The sequence below is a fragment of the Callionymus lyra genome, chromosome 19 (genome assembly GCF_982586985.1).
Source record: "Callionymus lyra chromosome 19, fCalLyr1.hap1.1, whole genome shotgun sequence".
Taxonomy (NCBI): Eukaryota; Metazoa; Chordata; class Actinopteri; order Syngnathiformes; family Callionymidae; genus Callionymus; species Callionymus lyra.
Genome location: NC_141836.1, coordinates 14,051,203 through 14,076,822, shown reverse-complemented (window position 1 = coordinate 14,076,822; position 25,620 = coordinate 14,051,203). Strand labels below are relative to the sequence as shown.

Sequence of the window (25,620 nt, the reverse complement as noted above, 5' to 3'; positions counted from 1 at the left end):
GGATTTCTCTCCTCTGGTCCAGAAGTGTGTTCAGGAACCATCAGTAGATTCTGATCCACAGACCTCAGAGCCCGAGCTGGGGTGCAAGTCTGGATCAGATCAATGATGGAAGTAAGAGCCTGACCATGAATAGCTCTGAAAGTAAGAACCAGAATTTTAAATCTGATCCTGAAAGAAACTGGCAGCCAGAATCAGAGTTTTAAGGATCTGAGAAATGTGAGTTCTTCTACTAGAGCAGGTCAGAATTCTTGCTGCAGAGTTTTGTATTAATACAATTCTTATATTAATCGGGTAACAACTGTTACTTTTCTCGACGCGCCTCCCCCTCACCGTTGATCCGAGATATCGTCCAGTTGCGGCGGATGCTGGTGGGGAAGTTGGGCAGCTCGAAGACAAAGGGTCCGGCGTTGGGGTCCGTGTCGGCGTCCGCCGCGGTGATATTGACACCGTTGGCGTTCTTGTTCATCTGCTCACAGATCTGCGACTCCTTGGGCACGAGCGCCGGTGGGTTGTCATTAATATCTATTAGATATATCTGCAGTGTGCCGGTGCCACTGGCTGGCGGGGAGCCTGGGAGCAGAGAGAGGAGAAAATAACATTGTGACGGGAGGGAAAGATGACAGGAGGAGATGCGAGCGGTAAAAGGGACGATTGAGGGGAAAAGAGGAGTTGAAGGCAGCAGAGGGAAATAATGAAAAATAATATGTGGAGACACGGTAAAAGAGCGGGAGATACATTGTTTATCCGCAATAGTGATATTATAGACACGGCAGCGGCGGAGCTGAGGTGGGATTTTTCTGTCCCAGACTGAAATAGGTTTGACAGTTGTGCTCTCGGGCTCCTCTTTTAGCCATGCAGACGAATCCGGAGCATCACCCAAACACCCAGGGAGGATCTCGGGGAGCATGAGGGTAACACAATCAGACGAGCGCGTGTCTCTACATTATCGTGACGCAAACAACAACTTAACAAAGATTGTTACTTGAATTCATTTATCTGTCAGTTATCGATTGCATGCCTCACTGTAATACAAGGTCAAATAAAATAAATAAAATGTACATACAGTGTCAGGTTTTGTCGCTTCATTGTTTAAAAAAGCTTGTTTATTGAGTGTCTGTCGACTCTTGGCAAGTACGATCTTGAGCCCGGTGAACTGGCTGAGACTTTTATAATCGTCTGGCCCTCAGGGGCCAACCGCAGAAAAAATAACAAGACAGTGTCATTTACAGAGATTTATGCTAAGCTGGGAAATCCACAATTAATTTGAGCTAGAAAAAGGGAACCTTGTGCGTGAGGTTATTTGCAACAGTGCCAAGTGGACGACTTTTTTTTCCTCTTCAAATAGATAAACAAAGGTTGTAGTTATAGTGTAATAGGAGCCGCTTGTTATGAATGGATTTAGCTGTAGGTGAGACAAATTGTTTCCCATTTCGCTTGTTTATTCAAGACGCCAACACAGCCATTTTAATTTAACGTGATAATTTGACCATTTATCAATGTACTAGATGGTTATTATTCGCCCACAGTTTGAGGTTCAATGACGATGAAATAGAGACGGGAGTTTGAATTCATTGTACCAACCTATTTATCACCGCAGACCGCTTTCATGTCTGTATTTTCTTTACCGAAGAACATTGAGATAGAAACAGTAAAAATAAATCATATAAAGTTTGTGTTTCAATCATTTTCACTAGTTTAAATCGAGTGAAACAATCGTTTACACGTGTCAAGAGTTAGACTAATGTTACTTCCGGGAAAATACCATCTTGAAAAAACATCTTAAAGACAGTAGTGACAGAAATTATATGTATCATTTTGACTTTCTGTGGGGCCCAAAACCAAATGCCTCAGGGACCGGTACTGGTCCCCAGACCGGGGGGTTAAGGACCACCGCAATTATACCACAGAGAAAGTAGGAAGGTCTCTACCAGGGACAAAGGTTTGGTCAGTTGTCTTGACATAGTTTGTGGCAAATCCGGAAAGTCAAAAAAAGTTGCGGACATTAACGGTAATAAAACACATATCTACTTCCTGGTTTAAAACATTTTTGTATAGTGTTTTAAACACTAATTTCATTATTGACATTAGAGCTGGGTTTCGATAGAAGATTTTCGATACCTTCAGTCAGATATCGGTTGCTGAACGATACTTATTCCGATACCAATTGAATAAAATCATCCGATTTTTGACATTACACATCTCGATGTTATAGTTCCAGATGGTGGAAGACGGGACGGGGGTCGTTGTCAGCACATTTTAGGAACTACCTGGTACAGTCTTACTTTGCTTTGCTCTACCCGCCTGACAAAATATTTTTTGATCAAGAATATTTTGCTAGGTTCTTTTCTTGAGTTATGGATTTGAATTTGCTCCCTCCTGTGTTAGTTCTCAGATTTTGCACCCAGGATTTTGCACCTTGCTCCCTCCTGTCTTCTACACCCGCTTGTTTTTTTAAATGGGATTTTAGTTTGAGAAAGAGACGCGTTTGGATTCATTTCTTGGAGAAAAGAGTCTTGGACCTTGTCTAGTTTGGCGTTTCTGCTGTCATTCGGTGACTCTACTACACATAATTTACATAGGCACAGGAGAAACTCTACTTGTATCTACAATTACTAACCAAAGCGTGTCCATATTATTGACGATTAGCATGAACGTTAACTTTTAAATTGAGTGTTATAACATTTTTTAATAATAAAATGATTAAATGATCATTGCATCGACTAGAAAGATGACGCATTCCAACCTCTATCTTTGAAGATGTTATTTTCTTATGTTTATTGTTGCACATATGGACCTAGGAAAATTCCCAATTGGTGGAACCTTGCACTAATATTGGCAATAAATACACTTAGAGGAGCTGATCCTCATCCTAGACACTTCCCTCTGGTGTGAATCTTCCCAGTGACGGAGAGAAAGCTGGAGTGAATGGAACCGCATCATCTGGAAAAGCTGGAGGGGATTTTTTTTCCCCGCAGACATTGGACGGTCTTGATAGCAGCACGTGTCGAACAGGCTTTGACGCGATCCCTCTTTTAGAATTTAAATCCAGACAAGTTCACGAGAAAACATGAACATTGCTTTTAAAGGTTTTCCGGTATTCATCGTGCAAAGAAGAGGTAGAAGGTCGTGGTAATGACCCTCAAACTCGCAGAGAAGGACACGAGATGAATATCTACACTCTCTCCGTCACGAGCGGTCTTTAGATCTGTTGTTGCGAGATGAGAGACAAATCTCACTAATACGCCATTTTAAAAAAACCCCAGTCTTCACACTTGTAAAAGCAAAGACACTCTTGTCTGCTTTGTTGTTAATCCCAACATGTACGGAGGACATGTGGAAGCAGCTTGTCCTTGTTGATAGCAGAATTATGTGAGCTTAAACCCGCTAAATAAATAATTATCTGTCCAAATTCCTCACAAAGGATTTGTATTAAATATTTCATTTCTTGGGGGAGGGATTAGAGATGTGAGGCGCAGTCAAAGAACAAGCGACAGAGGAACACGCGGACAATGGCGAAGGTGTGACAGGAGACAATGGACGTGTCGGGAGGGTCTGATGTCGCGGTTAAGTGTCGACACGAGGATGTTCTGGCGACGCTCGCCTGTCAGCGACTGCACTTTCTGAGTCACGCCGCTTCTTAACATAATCCTCCTCGCGCGATGACAGCTGGCACTCCAGCGCCACCCACATCGTCAGATTGCAACACAAACATAAACACGCATGGAGAAATGGCTGGCTTCTGGTTTTCTTGGCACGATCGCACGAGAACACGGAGCCAAATCTAGGGGTTATTGTAATAGAGATGCAAGCGAAGGCAGCGCGATGACGAAGGCGTTTTTTTCCATTTGTTTCAATAAAACCTTCAAAGATTATCTCAAAATTAAGCCACCAGACTTTGATGAAGTAAAGTGAGGACAAATCAGTATTTCTGTGTGGTTTTAGGACGTATTGTTGGTTGACGTTTTTTTAACTAAAGACTATGAAAGATGACAAATATTGATACTAAAGCAAGCCTCTAGTAATTAAAAGTCAATAACAATCATATTAACTCTTTAATAAATGTTTCATAGACATCGTCTTTCTGGTTAAAACTTTTTTTGACACTAGTAAAGAGGCCTCCTTCTGCTCTAACTACCCGGTACCAAAGAGTCCTGGAGGTGACATGGATGTCTTTTTTTGAATAGTGATTAATGAATGATGAAAACCAAAATCAGGATCCTAAAAGCAAATTTGCCAACAACGATATTCAGACGTAGAGGAATTCATTAACTTTATTGATGATCAGTTAACAGGCCTTGGTTACAGGTGGATGTTAGTAAATGTTAGTTTGACAGCAGATTCTGTGGGTATATTGGTCTACTTCTGGTCTCTCAATCATCAAGGAATTAAATAATAATAAACAAATAAATAGTTAGAACTTATCCTCTCAAGACAGTCTGTCCTCATGTCAACAAAAACAACGAACGATGTCATCTAGTGACTAAACTGATCAGTTATGAACATTAAAAGGCAACTAATGTGGAACCACGACTCTCCTGACTCACTCACATGTTTCAAATGTTGTCCCTGAAGTCTTCTTCTCCAAGAAGCAGTAAGTCTCTCATCATGACCATGTTTTTAACTTATTACTTTATAAAGTTCTCCCCCGTCTGACATCCCGGCGAACGAGAGGTTACAAAAGCGGAGTCCATTATCACGTAATAATGATCTTCACCTCCAACCAACTGTAATCTCACCCGCTTTGTTTATACAACGAGTCCCTTGGAGGTGGAGACTTCCAGGATGGATGACATGCGGTGACAAACATTGATACAGGCAGTACCTCCTAACATCTGTGTGTGAAATCGAATTTTGAAATCAAAGTTTATTTTTGGTTAAACTTTGTTCAATATTTTCCGTTTCTGAAAGGCCCAATCTGTGGAGTCAAAACAACGTTTCTAGTTTCCCTAGTGTCAAAAAAAGTACTACTACTACATGAGTCATGACTGTTAGAGAACATATAGAGAAAAAAGGGGTTGGGTCACTTCTTAGTAACTCAAGTCAGTAACATACAAACACACATCAGCATCACTCGCTGCAATCGGCCCTGTAAAAAAGAGCTGTCCCACTCAAGGACACACTTTGAGCGTAATGAAATTTAAGTGTATGCAGCCTCTAATGTGCTTTCCCTTTCCAGCCAGAAGCTTTGAGGATCAGCGCTGTTTTCAAACGAGCACATTTTTAATCCAATTAAATCCATTTCTGATTTGTTTCCCCCTTGGTGCAATTTGTTTGGGCAGGTGTGAACACAATAATCACATTCAGCTGTCGACAAAAACATCTGCACGGAGACACTTAAAGCCCGGGTTGTTTGCTTTCAGGGATCTTTTAAGCTGATTGACAGCCACTCCGCGCGACGCGGATTAGATTTTATGAACTTGTCAATGGAGTTGGAAGAGCCGCTGTGTTTACTTGGGTTCAATCGTTTATGCAGTCCATCGATAAATACATATTTATGAGGAATATTCTTTGTGAAAAATTGTCACTTTAGATGATTTTAAGACTTTTTGGGACATTGAAACAACTATATTCAGGTTAGTTTGAACATTACGAGCATTTTTCTTTGCTTTTGTGTTCTCTGTTGGGATCAAAACAAATGATTATAACCTTCAAAATTCTTCAAGAAATGTTGACGTGTGCTTTGTTGTTTAACTGGGAATCCAATTTATCACTCGAGCGACTGAAAATGTGCTTTTAGTTTTTATAGTGGTTCATTGTTACTTGTTTTTAAACTTTTATTTATTTTTTAGATCCATCTGTCTCTTTTTAGAGTTAAAGACAAAAATGTTTGTTCATTTTAATGTAGCGACTGAAGCTCAGTTGTCTTCATCTTTATCCAAAAAGACAATTAAAAACATCCAAATACCTCCATACTGCTCTACTGTAACGTCCATCTTGTTTCACCTTGACATGAGAAAATGTTCCGGAAAAAAATAATAAAACAACCTATATTTAAACCCATGCGTTAGCTCAGGGTGAACAACCTCCACCACTGCAAATGTATTTCCGGAAGCCAGCGAGGTCGCTGACCTTGACACACAAGGGATACTTAACACGTATTTGTTTTCAGGCCTTCGGGTTACGTTGACCCCTGACGCAAGGGTTAAGGTCGTTTTAGTGGAACCTACCGGCTCATCATCGTAAACACTTTGTTTTAATGAGGATACACTTTTAGCACGAGCTAAAAGAGTGGAATCTTCTGCTACAAAAAACTTAAAATATACAGAGTTATCTAGGTTTTTGCTGGAACAATTCCACATATGGAGGCTTCAATTCAAGATGGACGTTACAGACGAGCAGTATGGAAGTATTTGGACGTTTTAAAGATTGTCTTTTTGGACGTAGATGAAGACGAAGACAACTGAGCTCCAGTCACTACATTAAAATGAACAAATAACTCTAAGAGGAACAGATTACTCGACACGAGGGTGAGTAGAAAATGAGTTTGATTTTTGGTGAACTATCACTTTAAGGGGCTCTAAGACATCCTAAAAACGGGCTGTTGCAGTGACATAGAAAGACACTCACAGCTTTAACTTGTAGCATCACCACTAGTATATTTATTACCAAAGATCAAAACACAAATCTATCCCAAAATTACAGACTCAAAAGGATGATGGGGGATCATGCGTATCCCATCAGTGTTATATTGACTCCACATTTCCAAATGTGAATTTAGAAATGCTTTAATGGTGTTTGAAGAAATGAATACTATTTAAACAACAGTGTTTTTTTTTCTCCATAAGTTTGAATAATGAAATAACTTAGACAGTGTTTCTATTTTAAAGCACTTTATCTCAGTTATGGTCTGTCAGCATAATCATGGGGCTAAGTTGTGGACTGAGATCGCCATGACAATATTTTGAAATACAAAAAAATAAGGTTAAATGACTGAATAACTCAGACTTATTTCTCTGACGTTGACCGACACAAGCATTGAGACGAGAGGACAACAGAGACAAGACAACAAGATCAGACTCACCGCTGTCTGACGCCAGGAACGTTGCTTCATATATATTATTTTTGACAAACGAGGACTCGCGGTCCAGGATCGCTGTGGTCACGATCTGTCCGTTCGTCCTGTTGATTGACAGCCAGTCCGCAGGGTCGTTCAGCTTGGCGTACCTGAAGAGAAACAGGAGTAAGTAAAAAAAAAAGTGCCTCCAGGAATGGTTTGTATAGTTGTGGTTATATAATCGTCTTGACCTTTAGCGTTCAAATCTTCATTGACTTGTCGGGGCCTGAGGCTGCAGGTAATCCCCCCTCATTTTTCACTTGTGTCAGAGGAAAGTCAATTATGTTTCTTGTTAAGGCTTTAACAGCCAACATTATGCATCCCTGTCTAATGGAGGAAACCACCTGCAGACACACGACTATATCAGTGCGCTAGCATTCGTCTGGATAAAAAAAGGGCCAGAGGTTCATCTCTAGGATTGAATCCAAAACCTCCCTCTGGTTTAACTCTTCTTGTTTTTTCCACGACTTTGGCTTCCTCCACACTTCCAATTCTATCTGATCTCCCTCAACCTCCCCGGCCTCACCTCATCCCGCTGTGATTTGTATTCATACATTTTCTTATCCCCGTCTGAATCTTCTCATCCTCCTTCCATTCCCTCCTGTGATAGAGTTCATCAACTGCCACCGCTCCGAGCTGTGATCTCACTCTCAGACATGTGCAACAACAACCTTAAACATGTGACCCCGACGCCCTTTTACGCAGCGTCCTATTCACTACAGAAGTCAGTGTGGCATGCAAATTGAAATATTGGTGACCTCCACCTGGCTTTCATATTTATTGAATTGTGTTGAGCTTTCGATCTAAGGTGTTTTTGTGTAGAGTTAAAAGCTTAATCATAACATGGCAAAGGTCAGGATCTACATATTTACAGTCGTATCTTGCTATATTGCGCTACAGTTATTCAATTACTGTTACAAATAAGATTCGTTTTCATTATGTCGTCTATAGATTCTATAGAAAGTATCATAATTGAAGCTTGTATTCCAGCATCAAAGCGAGTTTAATATGCTTCGTTTAATAACACAAGAAATGTTTTGAACAAAATGTACGAATATCAACCATCTGTGAAACGCCAGGAATGAAAAAATGCACCCCTGAAATCTGAAATTAAGGTGGGGTTACTTTTCTGGGTTGGGGTTGAGATCCTTTACCAAGTGGAGCAGAGCTGAGCCAAAAGGCAAAGCTTTATATCAACATCCCTACAATCACCTAAGGTCACAAACGATGGTACCGACTAAGGTGTAATGCTAAAATTCCAGTAGTCGTTACCAATACAAGAAAATCTTTACGATACTTTAATAACAAGATTTAAAAAAAAAAAAGGACCCTCAACAAAACTTTATTAAGTAAAACAAACAATCAATCATTTTAACTTCAAAATTGTAGTAGTGGTGGGCTTATGAAGCTTCATGAAACAGTGTCATGTTGTTTAGAGGTCAGTAGATGGTGCCATCAGTTTAAAAATAATGTGATGTTTCATTGGAACAGTTAAAAAAAATAGTGCAGAGACCGCCATCTTGTGGACTCTGAACATTATGACACTGTTTCATGAAGCTTCATCAGAACATCACTAATGGTAACAATAAACAATAATAATAATAATATAATAACAATAAAAAAACAATAACGGTTTATAATTACTCAACATTCATCCGCCTCGAATATCAAATCTCATATTTACAAATGTGACCCTGACTTTATCAACAAGCCTTGTTTTAAACTTAAAATAGCAGAAGCCATTGTTTTGAGGTTTTTCTTCGTCTATACTTCACTGGACGGTTCCACCAAGAACTAGTGTATTCGGTACTAACGGTACAAAAACAAGCTGCGATAATTTTTTGGCTTGTTGAAGAATCGGTTCTTGTGATAACCCTAGTAGTGACCGAAAGAACAAGGTTGCGGGTACAAGTGGCCCATATTAGGGTTTTATTTTCGGCTGGGTGGTTGGGCTCTAGTGATGCGTTCAGGATCCGCTAGGAAAGAGCAGGACTTTATAGCTGGGGAGAAGTAAGTCTAGGCCTCTTTGCAGAAGCTGATTAGTTTCTTTTTTTCCTCATCAACAGAGAATCGTACAGATATATTTCATTTTCCATGAATTGTGTGCCTGCAGCCAAGAGATAATCCTGAACATGAAAGCGTCCGTCGCTGCAACGGAGACGGGATGTGTCCAGTAGGAGGTGGGCTTGATCCGGGCTGGAAGAACGGCGCGAGGAAGAAAGATCACAGAGGAGAACATTCCCACACTCGGAGGGCTTTGCGGCGGCCACTGGTGGGCAACTAAATCACCGCAATCAGTTTAGCGGGATCACCGCGGCGAGCAGATTGGATAAAAAGATGAGCCGCGTCGCCCGGAGATGGGAGGAAACGCGAGACAACATCCAGACCCAGCAGCTGCCCTGAGTGATGTGGTGTAAAATCCTACTGACAATAGATTGATACCCATTGCTGTCCTGTATCAAAATAGATTGCTCCCAGCATTGCTTCAACAGACCCTAAAAAAGGGACGGGGTGAAATTACTTCTGTCCTCAATAAGAGGCAATGAAATACCAAGCAAATCCATTATTTCCTGCCACGCTGCATGAAATGTCTGTCTCTTTCCGGATGAAAGCACACAGGTATTCACAGCGAGGAGAGGCTTCTGTCCGGCGCCATTACATCTGCTGGCAGCCGATGAAGTAAATAAGCAGCGGTCTGTTGGATAAGTGAAGGACTTCAGAAGTGCATTTAAGGATTATTATTTTTATATGAAAAATAATAAAGTGGCTTCTTTTTTTTGGCGCAAATCCTCATCCCCTGCGTCCTTGTTGTCGGAATGGAAGCATCTTCAGTTTTTGCTGCCGTAGATTTATTCTTCTTAGACTAATGTTGCTTTTGGAGCCTGAACATGTATTTTTCCAGAAACCATTCTCTAATGGTTCGCTCCGTCCAGTCTCCGATATTAAAAAATATCTTTCAGCAAACCTGCACGACTCCACTTAACCTTCTGCGGCCGGGAACGCTCTCTGTTGTTCCGCCCAATTCATGAACTCTAAAAGCCATGTTTGGGAAATTGAGGTAGAAAATAAATGGCACCACTTTTTATTAGAAAATTCCTCCATTTTGTTGCAAAAAAGACACAAGCTTCCTTTGGATAATTAACTCATATTTCTAACCTGTAATAGCAATTTTTGAAAAACATTTTTTATTACCAATTTATTATTAATGTCTATTTAGATTAATTTTACTATCAGGGTTTGAAATGTTCTCTAAATAAATCTATACTCTTTGTTGATGGTGAACACTTATAAATCTCGCTACATGGATTACAAATTACTTATGATACATTTTATTATGTCGAGAGATCAGTCTTGTTGAAAGCTTTACACAATTTATAAATGGCCATACAGTGATAAAACTTCTGATTCTTCTTAGAAAAATGCAAAAACAAAAAGTTTGTTCCTTATTAAACCCAACACAACGCAGTAGTGGGGTTTGGAAAATATCTGTATGACGGTATACCACAACATTCTTTTCCACAATACTGTACTGATATTCGACAGCACTGTATCGATTTCTTATGACGTATATTCCATGTGTTATGATGGTTCTTTTATTGTTAAAAGTTTAATACAATGTTGCAGTGCTCATTTTTGAGTTGCAATTAAACTACATGGCAGCAGTCATTACGTCCTCTGCAGCTAAAGATACATTAAAATCTTGCGAGATCCCGGCAGTGACAGAGGACAAGAGGATACAGCAGTCGACTCTAGCAGCTTTTAAAGCTGATGTTTGGAGATATTTTGGTTTCAAAACAGATAAAAGCAGTAACAACTTTGTCAAGATTCATGTGGTCTGTAAATTCTGCAACACCAGAGTCAAGTACTCGAACAATACTACAAATATATCCTTTTTCCTAGTGTCGCAAAATATTGTACCGTCGCCCCTGTATCGTAATTATATCGTATCGTCAGACTTTGCCAATACATATTCCCACAACAGAGCAGTGCTGTACCCATGTTTGGATTAACCTGTATAGGAAAAAAAATCGAGATTAAAAAAGACAGAAAAAAGAAATACGCGGAAAATCAAGTTGATTTAGGGATATTTGACAAATATGTAGAAGAAAAATATTAATAGTTGTGGTAAATATTGCAAGAGCAAATAAAATCTATACGTCTGTATGTCTGACTGACTGTACCTATGATTCCTCATACTGTAGTAATTATTGTTTCTTCAGCATTGAATCAACCCACACACGCCTGTGATGAGATCATAACTCGACCGCCTCGCATTTAATTCTCCTGCAGTATTACTTTTCTGATTCTGTACCCGAGACTCTTTCCTGTCATCTGGGCAAAAGGCTGGCGAGTCGAGCGAGGGCGGCTTACAGCTGGATGTATGATTAGTCCTGGCAGGTTAGTGATCTCAGCAAGCAGCATGGAGACACATGACATTTATTTTTCAAGCCCCCGACCCTGAGGATGAAAAATGCATGGCTCTTGCTGCGCCAAGGTGGTTTGGGTAATCATTTATGCCAGAATATCCAGTTCTGTGTTCAGACCTCACTGGTCAGGTGCCTGACAGGTGATGCATAAGGGCCCCCCTCCCTAAACCCCCCCCCCCATACTTCCCGCCTCGACCATGTCCACATTACATCCCTCGAATCACCAACAAGACTTTTTGAATCCCTCGCTTCTTTGATGAGCACCTGTCAAGCTCAAACCTTGACCCGCGAGCTCCGACTGCCTCCTCCCATCATCCCTCAGGGCTTTTCTCACCTTCCTTTTCCACTCTTTCTGCTACATTTCTTCCCCCCTTTCCCTCTTCTACCTTCTCCTCTCTGTGATATGCAAAGACAAGCGACATGGATTCCACTTTATATGAAGTGTCAACAGAAATATCTTCCCCAACTTTCATTCAAATGTGTCGGTTTGTCGTTCGATTGAAGGCATCTGTGTTGAAAAAAGTCTGACAAGCCAGAGCGTCGCACATCTGCAGAAGGTTCTTAAGGATTGGCAAGAATTGAAACACCCCCCAAAAATTGTCTGTATCCCTCCACAATAATGAGGTTGAAGTGATAGAGGCGAACAGCTGTGATTAGTGTCCCTGCTTCAGAGTCCGTCGATGATAGCTTTTATGGAAATTGAGTCATGCAGTACGCCCGATACTGATCCGATCCAGATGTGTGGGAATGAATGAGGTGGTGGATTTGCTATTTCCAGAGTGAACAGAGATTTGGATTTGTCCATTTAATAAAAAAAAAATAATTAAAAAAATTGTCTGATCTGAGCTTTCATCCTCTTCAGGAATGTGAGAAGCAGGGAAAAATAAATCACATTCAAATTGTTCAGTGCTTATTTGAATGGATGGAATTCAGTGAAGTGGCTCACAGGTGGAAACATCTGTGTTGTTCAGGTGGGACGGACTTAGATAAAAGTTTAGGGAAAAGTTAATTAAGAGAAGTGCATGTGATGCATGAATCTCTATAGAATTGTCATCAGGAATTGGTGGGTAAATAACAAGATATTTTGTGCGGATCAATATTGCCAATAATCCCTTGGTATTGGATCACTCTCATGTTGCGATCAAAACTTCACTTTAATTTCCTCCAAGCAGATCCCCAACTGTGTTCACCTACATGTGACCCAGGCTCCCAGATCGCTTATTTTCTATCGTAGATTTCCTTGCTACTCTTAAGATAATACATTTATTTTCAATCTACTGTATTCCACTTTGTTTATCATGTAAATATTGTGCTATTAAAGTGTTTTGTAGTCACCTGTCAAAAGGTTTTATCAATAAAAATTGTTGAAATACCATTAAAAACACCTCAAGGTCCTACTAACATTTAGTTAAATATGATATTCCTTTATATTAGCCACAGTGGGGAAATTGGAGAAGGCATCTGTATCAGCGATACTGGCCCACTATTTACCTGATAACAGATCAATACTGTAATACGCAGTTTTTGATACAAACTCCTCTCCAAGAAATTGCCAAGAATTGTATAACATTTAGTGGGGTTGTGCAGTTTCCTCTGGTTTAAGGATGGCTTCAAAGGTTTAATTTCCAATTGTATTGCTTCTGAGAACCATTCAGTACTAGTGAAAAACCTAAAAAACTCACTTTAAAAATAATTAAATCTTTAAAAAAATGTAAACCCAACTAAATTCTTTGGTCACGAAAGTTACTTTATGCTTTGCTATCCAATGGCTCATATGAAAATTAGGTCCTTCGGAGAGTCTTAGTGTTTTCCTAGTTGGACATAACTATAAAATAAAGAGAGTTTTTGCATTTTTTGGTGCCTCCTGCTGCTTCCTGCACAGAGGACGTGTTATTTCTGGTGAAGCCATGCGAGGCAGTTCACATTCAAGTGAGGTTTGCAGGTTGGATTTCAATGTAAGTCCAATTTAAGTGTGTATATATTCCTTTGTTCAAGCCTGAACTTTCTTTAATTTGGTGTGCGGTTGACAGCAGGAAGGACAAAAGGCCTGCTGGTCTTTTTAAGGTTAGTTTACACCTAACATCCAGGGAAGCTGAGTACAATGAAAGAACACTGCAGGTGGCCATAATGCTGTGTCAGGTGTTTGGGCAGCAGCCAGCTGGTCTTTCTTTTCCATCCTCATTTACAGGTTTGTGTGTGCTTCTAAAACAAAACACCACACACACACCTGATTACCTGAGGGGTTGTTACTTCCTATTAACCTTCATACCCTCACTGGCTAATAAACTTTGCACAGTAAGACTTTATGCGACTGTTAATGCAAAGTTAGGTCCCCGTGTTGAACAAATTCTAGCAAGAAAGCAGCCTGTGATACTGTTTATTTGCTGGACTTTTAAAAGTTAGAAAGTGCAGCCAGTAGGGGTTGAAATGTGTCTATCAGTCGAGGCAAACCTATTTCTGGATCTAACTACATTACTGGAAAAAAGCGCCAATTCCAAAAAATGCATTTAATAAATAGGAGAGAAAGGTTTTTTGTTGCATCAGTGGTCCCCAAGAAAAAAAAGAAGCTATTCTTTGTATTATTACTGCCTAAAAATTGTCAAAAAAACAGATTTTCTCTAAAATCACAATAGCATGTGACTCTTGACTCTAGTGTTGATGAGTAAAAAACTTGAACACAATTTATGTTTCACCTTGGCTAAAGTCTCTAAAAGGTTGAGATATAAACATACAGCAGACCATCATTGTCTGCATACAATCAAATATGTAGATGTAAATACACTATTGTCGTAACTAGTCCAGAGCTCTTGCTGATTCAGCATTAATTTGTGTTTTTTTCATTCACTTTTTTGCAGGTCATGCTATTGTATTTTTACTTTTTTCCATCTGAACGCCGGCCTGTGATTATAATCATGATATTCAACCGGTCTGCGGTATCAAAAAGGTTGGGAACCCCTGTTGTATATCTACCAGGTTTCGATCACTGACGTTGTCAAACGGCGTTCACCATCCTACCGTATTATTTGCTGCATCTGCAGTCGGTCCGGGTCGGAGGCGGAGAAGGTCGTCAAGCTGGTGCCGGCAGGGACCCCTTCCTCGAAGCGGATGTGTTTGGGGTTGGTCGGGAAGTAAGGGGCCTCGTTGACGTCCTGCACCGATATGGTGACGCCGGCCGTGGACTGTAGCGACGACTGGATCCCGCTGGCCAGGTGCGCTTGATTCGACACCACCACCGTGAACAAGAAGGCCCGGTTCATCTCGAAGTCCACGGGCTGAAACGAAAAAAAAAAAAAAAAACGCACATTATTGTGGACACAAAGCCACATCAAGTGAAAAGAACAGGATGTAAAACAGCAGAAGCAACTGTAGATAACACACCTCAGAACCATGTTGTGTCTCTAAATGAGCTACAGACATCACAAACACACTCGCAGCTGAAGCAGAAACCTAATCTTCACGTGTGTGTGTGTTGATGAAAGTCAAAGATATGGATTACCTGCTTCCCTTGGTGTCGGCGTATTTATGAGCGTGTCTGTGTGTTTGTACTCTCTACGGGGCCTTTTCGCTAGTTGAGTCTAAACCAGACTGACAGTTTCTCGCTCTCCTAATGACTACATGATCAGGTTGAGATGACAACAACAACGAGCGGAGACATGAAAAGAAGATCTGCTTCTTGCCGCTGCTGACGCTCATTTCTGTATTAGCAAAATGATGTTTACTGCCACCGCTGTCCTGTCATGACGGTAATAACTTTTAGCAATGGGTGTTGCTTTATTACCTGAGATGTATGTGAAACACATCAAGAGCTGACATCACGATGTATCATCGTGCGAGCGCTTCAACAGCCCCGAAACAATAACAACCACCACTGGCGTTTCCCAGGACGTCTTGAACTTACTTCTGAAGAAGATTTTTTTTATCGTACATCTTCGATCAATATCAATTAGGGCCATTAATTTTTGTCTATTCTATCCTATCTATACAATCAGACCTGACATGATGATTTTAATTCCTTGACATTGTACAAAAATGTAGTCCCTCGCCAACACTGCTAACACTCAAATAAAGGGCTGCAAGTTTGAGACTGATAAGTTACAAGTTAGGGCTAGCATTGGTTAAACCTAAATCCATCTTCGTCTTTGGATGGAAAAAAAGTCCTCGGGTCATGTGTCTTGTAGGTCCAAAGTTCGAATCTGCTTTGGATCTGCGCCTGCTAAATGACATCTCAAGTAATCCGAGTGGGATTCGATCTGTTTATGCATCACTTTAAGAGCGAGTTTGTCAGAAATGGAATGAGAAAATTTACATTTTTCATTCCTTTGTACAAGATTTCTTGGCTTGTTAGTCATGACAGAGACCAATACTTGCCAATATCTTTCACCCAGAATTCCAATTTCACTTATTTTCTTATCACCCTCATGTTGACAAAACAAACTCAAAATATAGACTTATTGAGGTTTTTACGGAACAATTCCTCGTGTCGAGGCTTCAATCAAAGATGGATGTTACAGACGAGCAGTATGGAGGTATTTGGATGTTTTTAAATTTGTATTTTTTGGACAAAGATAAAGACGAAGACAACTGAGCTCCAGTCGCTACATAAAAACCACTTAGTCGACATGAGAGAGTCAAAAAAATGTCTTGAAAATAAGCAGTACACTAACCATCTCTCATGAAGATTGCTAGGGGGAGGGCCACCCGTTTAGATAAGAGAAAGATGGCAGAAGAACCCTTAAGGACAATTGAAAGGTCACATGCCAATAAGACAATATTTAATACATAATTTTAGCTTCTTTTGAATTTGAGTCATTTATCATCATTGCAGCATGTATAACAAGATTGGCCAATAATAAGAGTTGTTTTGCTATTATAAGGTTTTCAAAAATGATTTGTCTATCATCCTTATGTTCTCCATGTTATTTATCTTAAAGTATTTCAGCTACTTTCTTATAGTTTTCCCAAATCTGTAGTACTACATCCCACCCTGTAACGCTTCCATGTTCTGGCTTTGACAAAAAAAGCCATAAAGCATAAAGACAAAATGATCTCAAGAAAAGTTCAAGACTCCCTGAACAGACCTGAGAGTATTATGTATTAGCTGCAGGACATTTAAATTCCTGTTTGTCTTTGTTTAAAATGAGCATTAGAAATATACGAAGATGCGAAGGGATGGAAATATGTGAGCATTCGTGTGCGACCCCGGTGGTGCTTTGGGAGCCTATTTACAAGCGAACCACGCTTCCCGACTCTTTGATCAACAGCCAGTGGGATTCCGAGCATGCCGTGGTCTCGAGCTTTTGCTGTAGGCTTACTAAAGCACAGATGCACGGTCATATATGCAGCCCGAAGGGAAACAAGGGCTAAGAGGTCAATGACACATCTTCCTTTCTTTTGCCCATGAGCCGACCCTTCCTGGAATCCCTCTGTTTCGCCTCACTCATTTCTCCCTTTTAGCTAGTTTGTCCAGACGCCGTCCATATCGTCTCCACTCTACCGGCCCGGGGTCTCAATCCTCCGCCGTCGTCGCCTGCGTCGGTGACGCCACGATTCCACTAATGAGTCGTTCAACCGGGCTGCTGTTTCTTTGTTTATCCACACTTTGTTTGACTTCTACTGAATCTATTACTGTCTGGCAGGAGCGTGCACTCTCCGGGGAGTGCACTGTGCAACATGTTCTGGCGAGGACCCCATCTTTTGTTTGCTCAGATCCCACATGGCAGTTTATACGCGCTCGCTAAGAGCTCGGTTTGAACGACATTTCAACGCCTCCCTGACTCCACCGCGTTGGCTAATGTGAAAAATTCCGAGGAGACCTTGTCGGTTTATTTGAGACGCGTTCGTCCCGGGAGGCGTCCCATTCCCGTATTTCACGCTCCCCCGGGGTCACCGTGCTAGCGTATGGCTAGAGCTGAATCTTACATTCAGGAGATGGCATTAGAAGAAGCAGTCATCTGGAGATAATGAAGAGAAACAAAAAAAATGCCAATGCTTATTGCTAGAGCTGTTGTGGGAATATGGAGGAGATTATCGACATAAAACATCATCACACCATATATAAGATGGTATTGGGAGGCAGCTGGGAATAACGCTGCCGTCTTTCGGGTCAAGACATTATTTCCCCCCCCACCCCCGGAGATAATGATCGAGCCACTTAAATATTCACCCACGAATACAACACCAGCCAATCATCTCCAACATATGGCAGCAGTAAACTGTGTTTATGAAAAAAAAGTCACTGTACAGCCACACACAATCACAGTTTCTGTTCATAAATTCACATGAGACAACTATCGCTGTCACACTCGATAACAGGTGGAATAAATATAAGATACTAAATTTTACATGAGCGAGGTTTTTCAATTTTTCAACGATGGCCACGGTTGCCTCAGCTACCGGATACTTTTGTGCAAAAATAATAATATTTTACTAAAAAAATCCAAAATATTTGTCTCTTGACTTATTACCACAAAACTGCCTGTGTCTAAAATAATTAAATAATCATAAATATTTATACATTCTCTGCACTTTATTCTCTTAAAAAGGAACCGATGTCAAACTCCAACTCACAGTAAGGAAACTAGAGAACTAAACATTTATTTGAACCATTTATCAACCATGTTTATTAATTTTGCTTTAGATATTCATTTTTTTTGTTTATTTCCAACGTTCATTTGAATAAATCGTACACGTATTCAATAACCGATCTCCTGTGATCCAACAATCTTTAACTTGACCATTGTCAACTGATCAAACATGATTGGATGGAGAGTGAAAAAGAAAAGACAAAATAACAATCATTTTCAACTAAATTAAATTCTCGTCTGGACCATAGTAACAGTTTGTTTTCATGTCTTCATGCAAAACTCTGCAGCGAGAATTCTGACCTGCTCTGGTAGAAGAACTCATATTTCTCCGATCCTTAAATCTCTTCACTGGCTGGCAGTTTCTTTCAGGATCAACTTTAAAATTATGGTTCTTATTTTCAGATCTATTCATGGTCAGAAATCCTTCCAGGTTGTTGTTCCTAAGCCTTGGATTGATCTTCTTCTCCCTCTGTGTTTGATGGATCTACGTTTACATATTTATTTTCTTGAATACCTTTTTGTAAATGTATTATTTATTATTATTTTTCTTTATTAAGCCCCAGGAAGTCACACTCAATTTAGGATGTTCTTTTATGCTGCGATTTTTTTGGTGTTTCCTGACAACCCACTTCATCTACTGAGTGAAAAAAAAAAGTAATAATAGAATAGCACATTACTCCCGCAGGCACGTTGATAAATTGGGGTGTAGGCTTGCAACACTTGTGATATAGAATTAAACACTCTAGCAGAATTAAATTCCATAGAAAGCTCAAGGAAAAACCATAAAAAAAACGTCTAAATAGAAGGTTCCTTGTGTACATCGTCAGTCATTGTCCGTGTAATTCCATCAGATCAGTAAACAGCTGATATATTTGCAGGACCATCTCCCACTAAGAGGTTGAGAACAATGTTGTAGGAGATAAAGCTGCTTCTATCACAGCGCGGGCATTATAAGTAGATAAAACTCATGTCTGTGTAATTCAGGAATCAATAACTAATTTGCTAGACCGTGTTTCCAGCCATTTAGTTTACTTGTGTGCTAGTCTGAGAGGGTGCAGTGCCGGCGATCCCTCAAACGGACGTGAAGGTACAGTTGAAAGTCAAAAGCCCCATCTGTCCCTCTCGAGCTTGGTTAAGGCCACGGCAGAGTACACGATGTTCACTTAAATCCTATTTTTGGCGAGTTTAATTTAAGTTCAATCACATTTAACATTCTTATCTTTGACTTCCACTCAAATTGGTTTTGAATTTAATTAAAAGTTGTTGAATTAATGGCTTAAACTAAAGTAACTAATGTTTTCTTGCTGACAAAAGTCGATGGTAAAAATTGAACAAGATGGTGTTTTCCACTCGGTTGTTAAAAGTGCTTATTCTCAGTTTCTTTTTTGATCAATTCAGGCTCGGAGAAGGTCACGACGATGGGTGAAGGAAGCAAAGAAGACTTTAAATAAACTTTTGTTTGTGCAATAAACTTCCACGCGGCCTTCGACACGTTGCTGCTCAAGGCTCTTTTACAAAATAACTTGAGCAGAGCGCTAACGTCCTTTGATCTCCTTTATCAAGAATATGAAGAAACAAGATTAACTCAAGAAACATTTTGAAAATATCAGTTAGACTGATAGTTCAAGCAAAATTAATTTTGATTTTCTACTCAATCTCATGTCGACTAAGGGTTGGGATTATTGGGAGTAGTCTTTTCATTTTTAGAGTTATAGACCAAAATGTTTGTTCATTTTAATGTAGCTCAGTTGTCTTCGTCCGAGAAGACACTCTTCAAAACGTCCAAAAACCTCCTTACTGCTCGTCTGTAACGTCCATCTTGTATTGAAGCCTCGACAAGAGGGATTGTCATGGAAAAATGTAAGCAAGTCTTTATTTTAGGCTTGTTTGTAGCAGAATAGTAAAGGCATGTTACACAAACCAGAAGTACACCAGGTAAATATTGCGAATGCTTCCAGTCCACTGTCCACTACTGACAAAAAACTGTTTCCTGCAACTGAGACAAATCTCTTAACTAAGGAAAATGATTTAAAGTTTATAATCCATCCTTTTTGTCTTCTCGTTTAGACTATTGTAACAGTTTATTTTCATGTATAAACAAGAAGGATTGGTCTCGCCTGCAGTTAATACAAAAGAGAGAATTTCGGACCCACCGTAGTAGGAGAACTCACATATCCCTGATCCCTAAAACTCTGCATTGTGAATTCTCAATTATGTATTTTAACTGTATGTTGCTTTTGGCAATACACGGTTAAAACCCTGGTCTACAAAACCCTGATCTAGAAAGGCGCTTCACAAATCACCTTAACTTACTGTCTACTGTTAGTGCTTATTTACCCAGAGTACCTCCGGTTTGTGTAGCATGTAACATTGTCTTATTGTCTTCATAATCATTGTCTTGTAAACAAAGCATAACATTGCTTGTTTGGTTCTTTTCAAGGTGTCTTTAAACTGTTTCTCTTAATCTGTTTTTTTGCTATTTTCTGAAAATGAAAAGTATTTTAGCTGCACCTTAAATCTTTTTGGTCACTCAAAAGGGGTCACATTTGGGAACCATTAGGTAATATGTATCATCGCCGGTCCTACCTTGACCACGGTGATCATTCCATCGTTAGAAACCGGATCTGTTCGGATCGTGAAGTGTCCATTGGGATCGCCGCTGATGATCCGGTAGATGGCGTTCCAGTTCGGGGAGTGCGGCTGGTCGGCATCGATCACCGTCAGGTTCGTCACCACCACATCCACCCGGTTCTCGGGGACCTCACCAGAAAACTGTGCCATAAAAACATTGTCAACGTTGAAGACTACAAACAGGATTTGAAAGCCTTTAAGTTAAACAATTACTATTTCAGAGACAATATAGAGATGGTTGGTGTCCAACTGTTTTAATTGTAAACTCGTGGCTTCTGGCTGTCGGGTTTTTGGCGCGCAAACATGTGCCTCGTCCTGATAAGCTGCAAGTGAGTTGATGTGTGTCAAGAGTCTGTTATGGAAGGGATTTATCAAAGTCAGACAGGCCGAGTGGATGTGGACTTCAAATGAATCCCAAAAAAAAAGCCACACGAAGAGCCTGAAAAAAACAACACCTGATTTCCATCCGAGGAGCTTCCCTGGCATCACCGGCATGTCTTGAAACTGTCTGGGGAGCACGTAGCAACGAAATCGTCGTCATGTCACGGCGAGTAACAGCCATAGAAGAGCGACTGAGCCGCTTATATGAGTGTACAGTATCAAAGTGCAAAGCCCCAGACCAAACACCCGGAGGTGTCATAACACCCTGCCTGGTAAACCTCACATCACCAGAGAACAGCTGACAGTAGTGGGCAGATTAGGGGGGCTGTGCAAGGATAGCTGCTAAGAGACTCGATGACATTTTTAAGACAACAGATAAGTCCTGGTGGTCCTGATTCCTGGTAGCCTCGGATAAGAATGCATGCTGTTCTAAGCATGTGTCATGCCGGGTGTGTTTTGCACTTTATTACCACCGTCTTCAATGAAATAAAAAGGCTGCCGGAGACCCCCGGAGTCTCTTCTTTCTTGAGGCGGTGACTGAGGGCAGGTGTTAACGGAATCTTAAAGGATGCACCACAGCTCGTCTTGTTTTTCAATCTCTCCTCTTATTGCTTTACAGCGATGGGAATCAGGGATTTTTCAGGGACTTTTTTTTCTCCTCTGTTACAAGTCACAAAGAAAAGATCTGATCTCAGCGGCGATACCCGTTTATCACCAGTCATGTGATGTTTTCTCTGGTTATAATGGGATTTAATCGTTAAATCGATAAAGCTTCATGAAGCAGTGTCATGTTGTTTAGAGGTCAGTAGGTGGCGCCATCAGTTTAAAAATGATGTGATGTGTCCTTGGAACAGTTGTTTAAAACAAATGAAAATAGTGCAGAGACCGACATCTAGTGAAAATAATCTCACTGCTTCATGAAGCTTCATCAGACCATCATCAGGATTTAAGGATTGAGCAATTTTAGAAACATCTAGATCTTCTCATGTATGTTCTTCACTGCTCGGCCAGGCCATTTTTCATCAGCTCCTCCTGTGAACCCTGAATCCATTTACCCACAAGGCTTAATCCTGTTGTGTCAGTTTTATCTTGCCCTTTAAAGTATATACTTTATTGAATATTGTTTTGATTGTTTAAGCGCTTTGTGACCCTGGTCTGGAAAAGTGCTATATAAATAAAAATTACTTACTTAAATGTATAGTTCAGGGAGATTGAATTAGGTAATAAAAGGGAACCAGAAACTATGTCATTTTTGTGTATTTTATCTAATCTAAGAGTAATTTATTAAAGGTTTTTAAATCAATGTGTCATTATTGATGTATATATATATAAAAGCATGCATACAGTACAGGCCACACTCTTTCATTCATAGTATTTTCTTAATTTTTATGACCATTTCGATCAGTGGTCCACAAACTATGGCTGGCCTCGCCATTTGGACCCCTAAAACTTTCTTTCTTTTCATATCCAGTGCTTGACAAAAATATATCTCCACCCTATTTTGAGGAGATAAATTATTTCTTGGAGTACCTGAAAAGAAGTACAATGTTGTTTTTTTGTTATATACCTTTATTTGTTATCTCTAAGGAGTAGTAGTTTGAAATACAACAACATCTTAGGGCCTACAATTTTAAACCCAGAAGGGTTATTATTTATTTAATAAATAGTTTTTTTTTCCTGACTCCTTCTTTCTGTAAATAACCCAGAGGAGGTTACATTTATTTGTTTAGGCACCTCTGCAAACGTCACACTTTTCACTTTTACAAAAACTAAGAAAAGTTCAGGGACTTCTGGTTTAGATCGTAGATTATCACTGAAGGCCCCAAATGTATGGAAATATATATACTAGACAAACACATTTGAAATAACTGAAAACATGTCTTATAGCAGCCACATTCTTTTTGTTATCAATGCTTTGCAGACTTTTATCTTATGTGTCTTGTCTGGGTTACTTTTTTTTAATAGCCTTGTGTTTTGCTAAAGTCAGGTATAAACACAGTCGACAGACTTATTGGACAACTGTTTTTATTCATAAGAACCAATCAGCTAAATGTAGAGAAACCAGTGACCACCCTACTTACTAGCCAGACCGTAAAATTGCCAAAAAGTTCCATAAACCTGTATGGTGTGTCCAAACTTTTGGTCTGTACTGTGTATATAAACAATCCAAGAGTAAATAATTGAGGATTAGTACGTCGCAGTAGTTGTAGGTTCAAGTTTAATAAAGTGCTACCTCAACAAAATAAAAGTTTACAACACTGAGTATATTGCTAATACTTTTTTCCAAGTATCCTTTCAATGCAGCGGGCAAACATTGGAAAATACGAACACTCTTTCATTGTCACTATAAAATATTAATCTTAAACATTATTGCTGGACTCTCTCTCTTTTTTTATTTGGTTCTGGGGACGCGGAAAAAGATCTATATTGCCATCGCCAAATATTAGCATAATAGCCAACATGCCGGACCGAGTGGCTCCGTGTTTCTGGAATCTAAAATGAGTGATTTATGAAGAGAGCGGACGAGATGGCTCAGCTCTTCTCTAGTTTATCACTAATATCCGTGCTAGCATTAACTCAGTGGCGATGATGGAAATGCACTTATGTTTTTTTTTTTTTTTCAGGCCCGATAGAGTTGGAGAGTATTCGTCTAATTCTGGTCGCAATCATCAATATGCTACCATGAGTTCGGGGAACTTAATGTAAAGAGGGCGGCGGGCGGGCGACTTCAGGAACCCTCTGATTTACAACAGCACGTCTATGCTTTATCACCGACGCCGGAGAAAATAGATCCCGAGGACAAATAATCCTTCATTCTTTCTCATCTCCCCATTATTTGCTCATCACTTTTCCATCCTTACATTAGTCATCTCACTCTCTCTCTCCATCTTTGCTGGTCACCTTCTCCTTCCACGATCTCCTTCTGTCTTTTTTTTCCCTGTGTAATTTCCTCATGTAGGCAGCTGTCTGATGAGCTCTCACTAAAAGCTAACTCGTCATCATCTGGGTTTTTAAAACTCTGCGGGGGAGCTGCTGGTGCAGCATCCATCTCACTCATTGTGCCCCGAGAAACCTTACCAAGCGAAACCTATGATCTCCTCCCAAACATACATATAATCCAACACCTGCAGCTCCCGTCTTCACGTCACACTTTTCTTTTCTTTTTTTTCTTCCTCAGCTAAATCTGCTGCCGCAGTTCTCTGTTTAGTGATGTCGCTGCACGCCTCGGCGCTGATATGATACATCACATGCAGCACATTGCTAAGACCTTTAATTATCGCCCCCCCACCCCCTCCCCGCCGCCTATAACGACCTTCCGTAATGTAATCATTATTCACAATATCACCATCATGACAACAATCATTAACACTTTGCTGGCTCTCCCAATTCTTGCTGATGAAAGTCGATGATATGGATTAGTTACATCCGTATGTGTCTTCGTTCGGGGGAACTCATCTCTTTGCTGCCATTATTTGCTCCTCGAATCTATCAAGAGATACAATCTTGTAAATTTAGCTTCATTGAAAGACAAATGAAGAGGAGGAAGAACAGGTTTAAGTGTTGAACAGAGTCAATCTGACTTGAATTGGACAAAGAACAGAAATCAGATCCGGTTTGAAGTCACACATTTTTACTTGTATATAAGTAAGAGAGAACAACACAGAGTTTTCATGTCTGAACTCTTTCTGAAGCACAGAGCTGTTAGTTCGCTGTTATAGCTCTGTTGCAGTTTCACAAGCTGTTAAAGATCTTACTCAGAAGATTTTACTCAAAAACAAACTTTTATCAGTGACTATCCTCAAGGTCGGAGATTGTGTTTACTCCTTCAAAGATGTTTTTTTTTTTTTTTTGTCAAATTCCTTTCTCACACAGGTAGTGATGAAAATACCAGAAGCGGTACAGATATAACAATAAAGTATGGTTAAGTAAATTTGATAAACCTACTTTAGCTCAGGACTTTCCAATCAGATCTGTTAAAAGAGTGTAGATTGTTGCAGTGCATTACGGGACCCTGCATTTGACTTGCCTTGTTTAAATAGATTCAATTAATGAAATACATTTCGGTGATTATACCAAACTCTTGAGCATGTTGACTTCCCCCCGAACATTATCTTCAGACTCCAAACTTCATCTGATTAATGCCGAAATTCCCACGTGTAAAATAACAATAAAAAAAATTCTGAAAGTTAAAAATACTGTAATAAGAAACAACTCCTTAAAGCGTCTTATTGCAGCACATTATTTCCCCCCCTACTTTTATTGAAAATAAACTTCACCAAACAAATAAATGAATAAAAGCCAACGAAAATAGTGGTGCTTGAGTCCTGTGGGGGATTTATTCATCACATTTTTTAAATTAAATTAAACAAAGAGATCGAATTGAATCCAATACTTTGAGACACTGATTTTTTTATGGGGTGATTGACGTTTTTCCTCCTCAAGAATCAGTCGATTATTTAAGAGCGAGAGACGAACATCAAATTGTCAGGAGCTCGAGTCAATAAAGAGGAAATCTGGGAACAATATTAATAAATAACACACT

General features: G+C 39.9%; 1 protein-coding gene across 1 annotated transcript in view; it reads right to left on the bottom strand.

Annotated features, from left to right (window-relative positions):
* LOC148059619 (cadherin-4-like) overlaps positions 1-25,620 on the bottom strand; it is an 87,185-nt gene that overhangs the window by 9,851 nt on the left and 51,714 nt on the right. Inside the window, exons 7-10 of the mRNA XM_087781935.1 lie at positions 20,652-20,837; positions 14,497-14,753; positions 7,022-7,164; positions 331-570 (exon numbers count right to left, since the gene is read on the bottom strand). Of these exons, the coding sequence (XP_087638061.1) occupies positions 331-570; positions 7,022-7,164; positions 14,497-14,753; positions 20,652-20,837 (826 nt within the window). The remainder of the gene's footprint in view (positions 1-330; positions 571-7,021; positions 7,165-14,496; positions 14,754-20,651; positions 20,838-25,620) is intronic.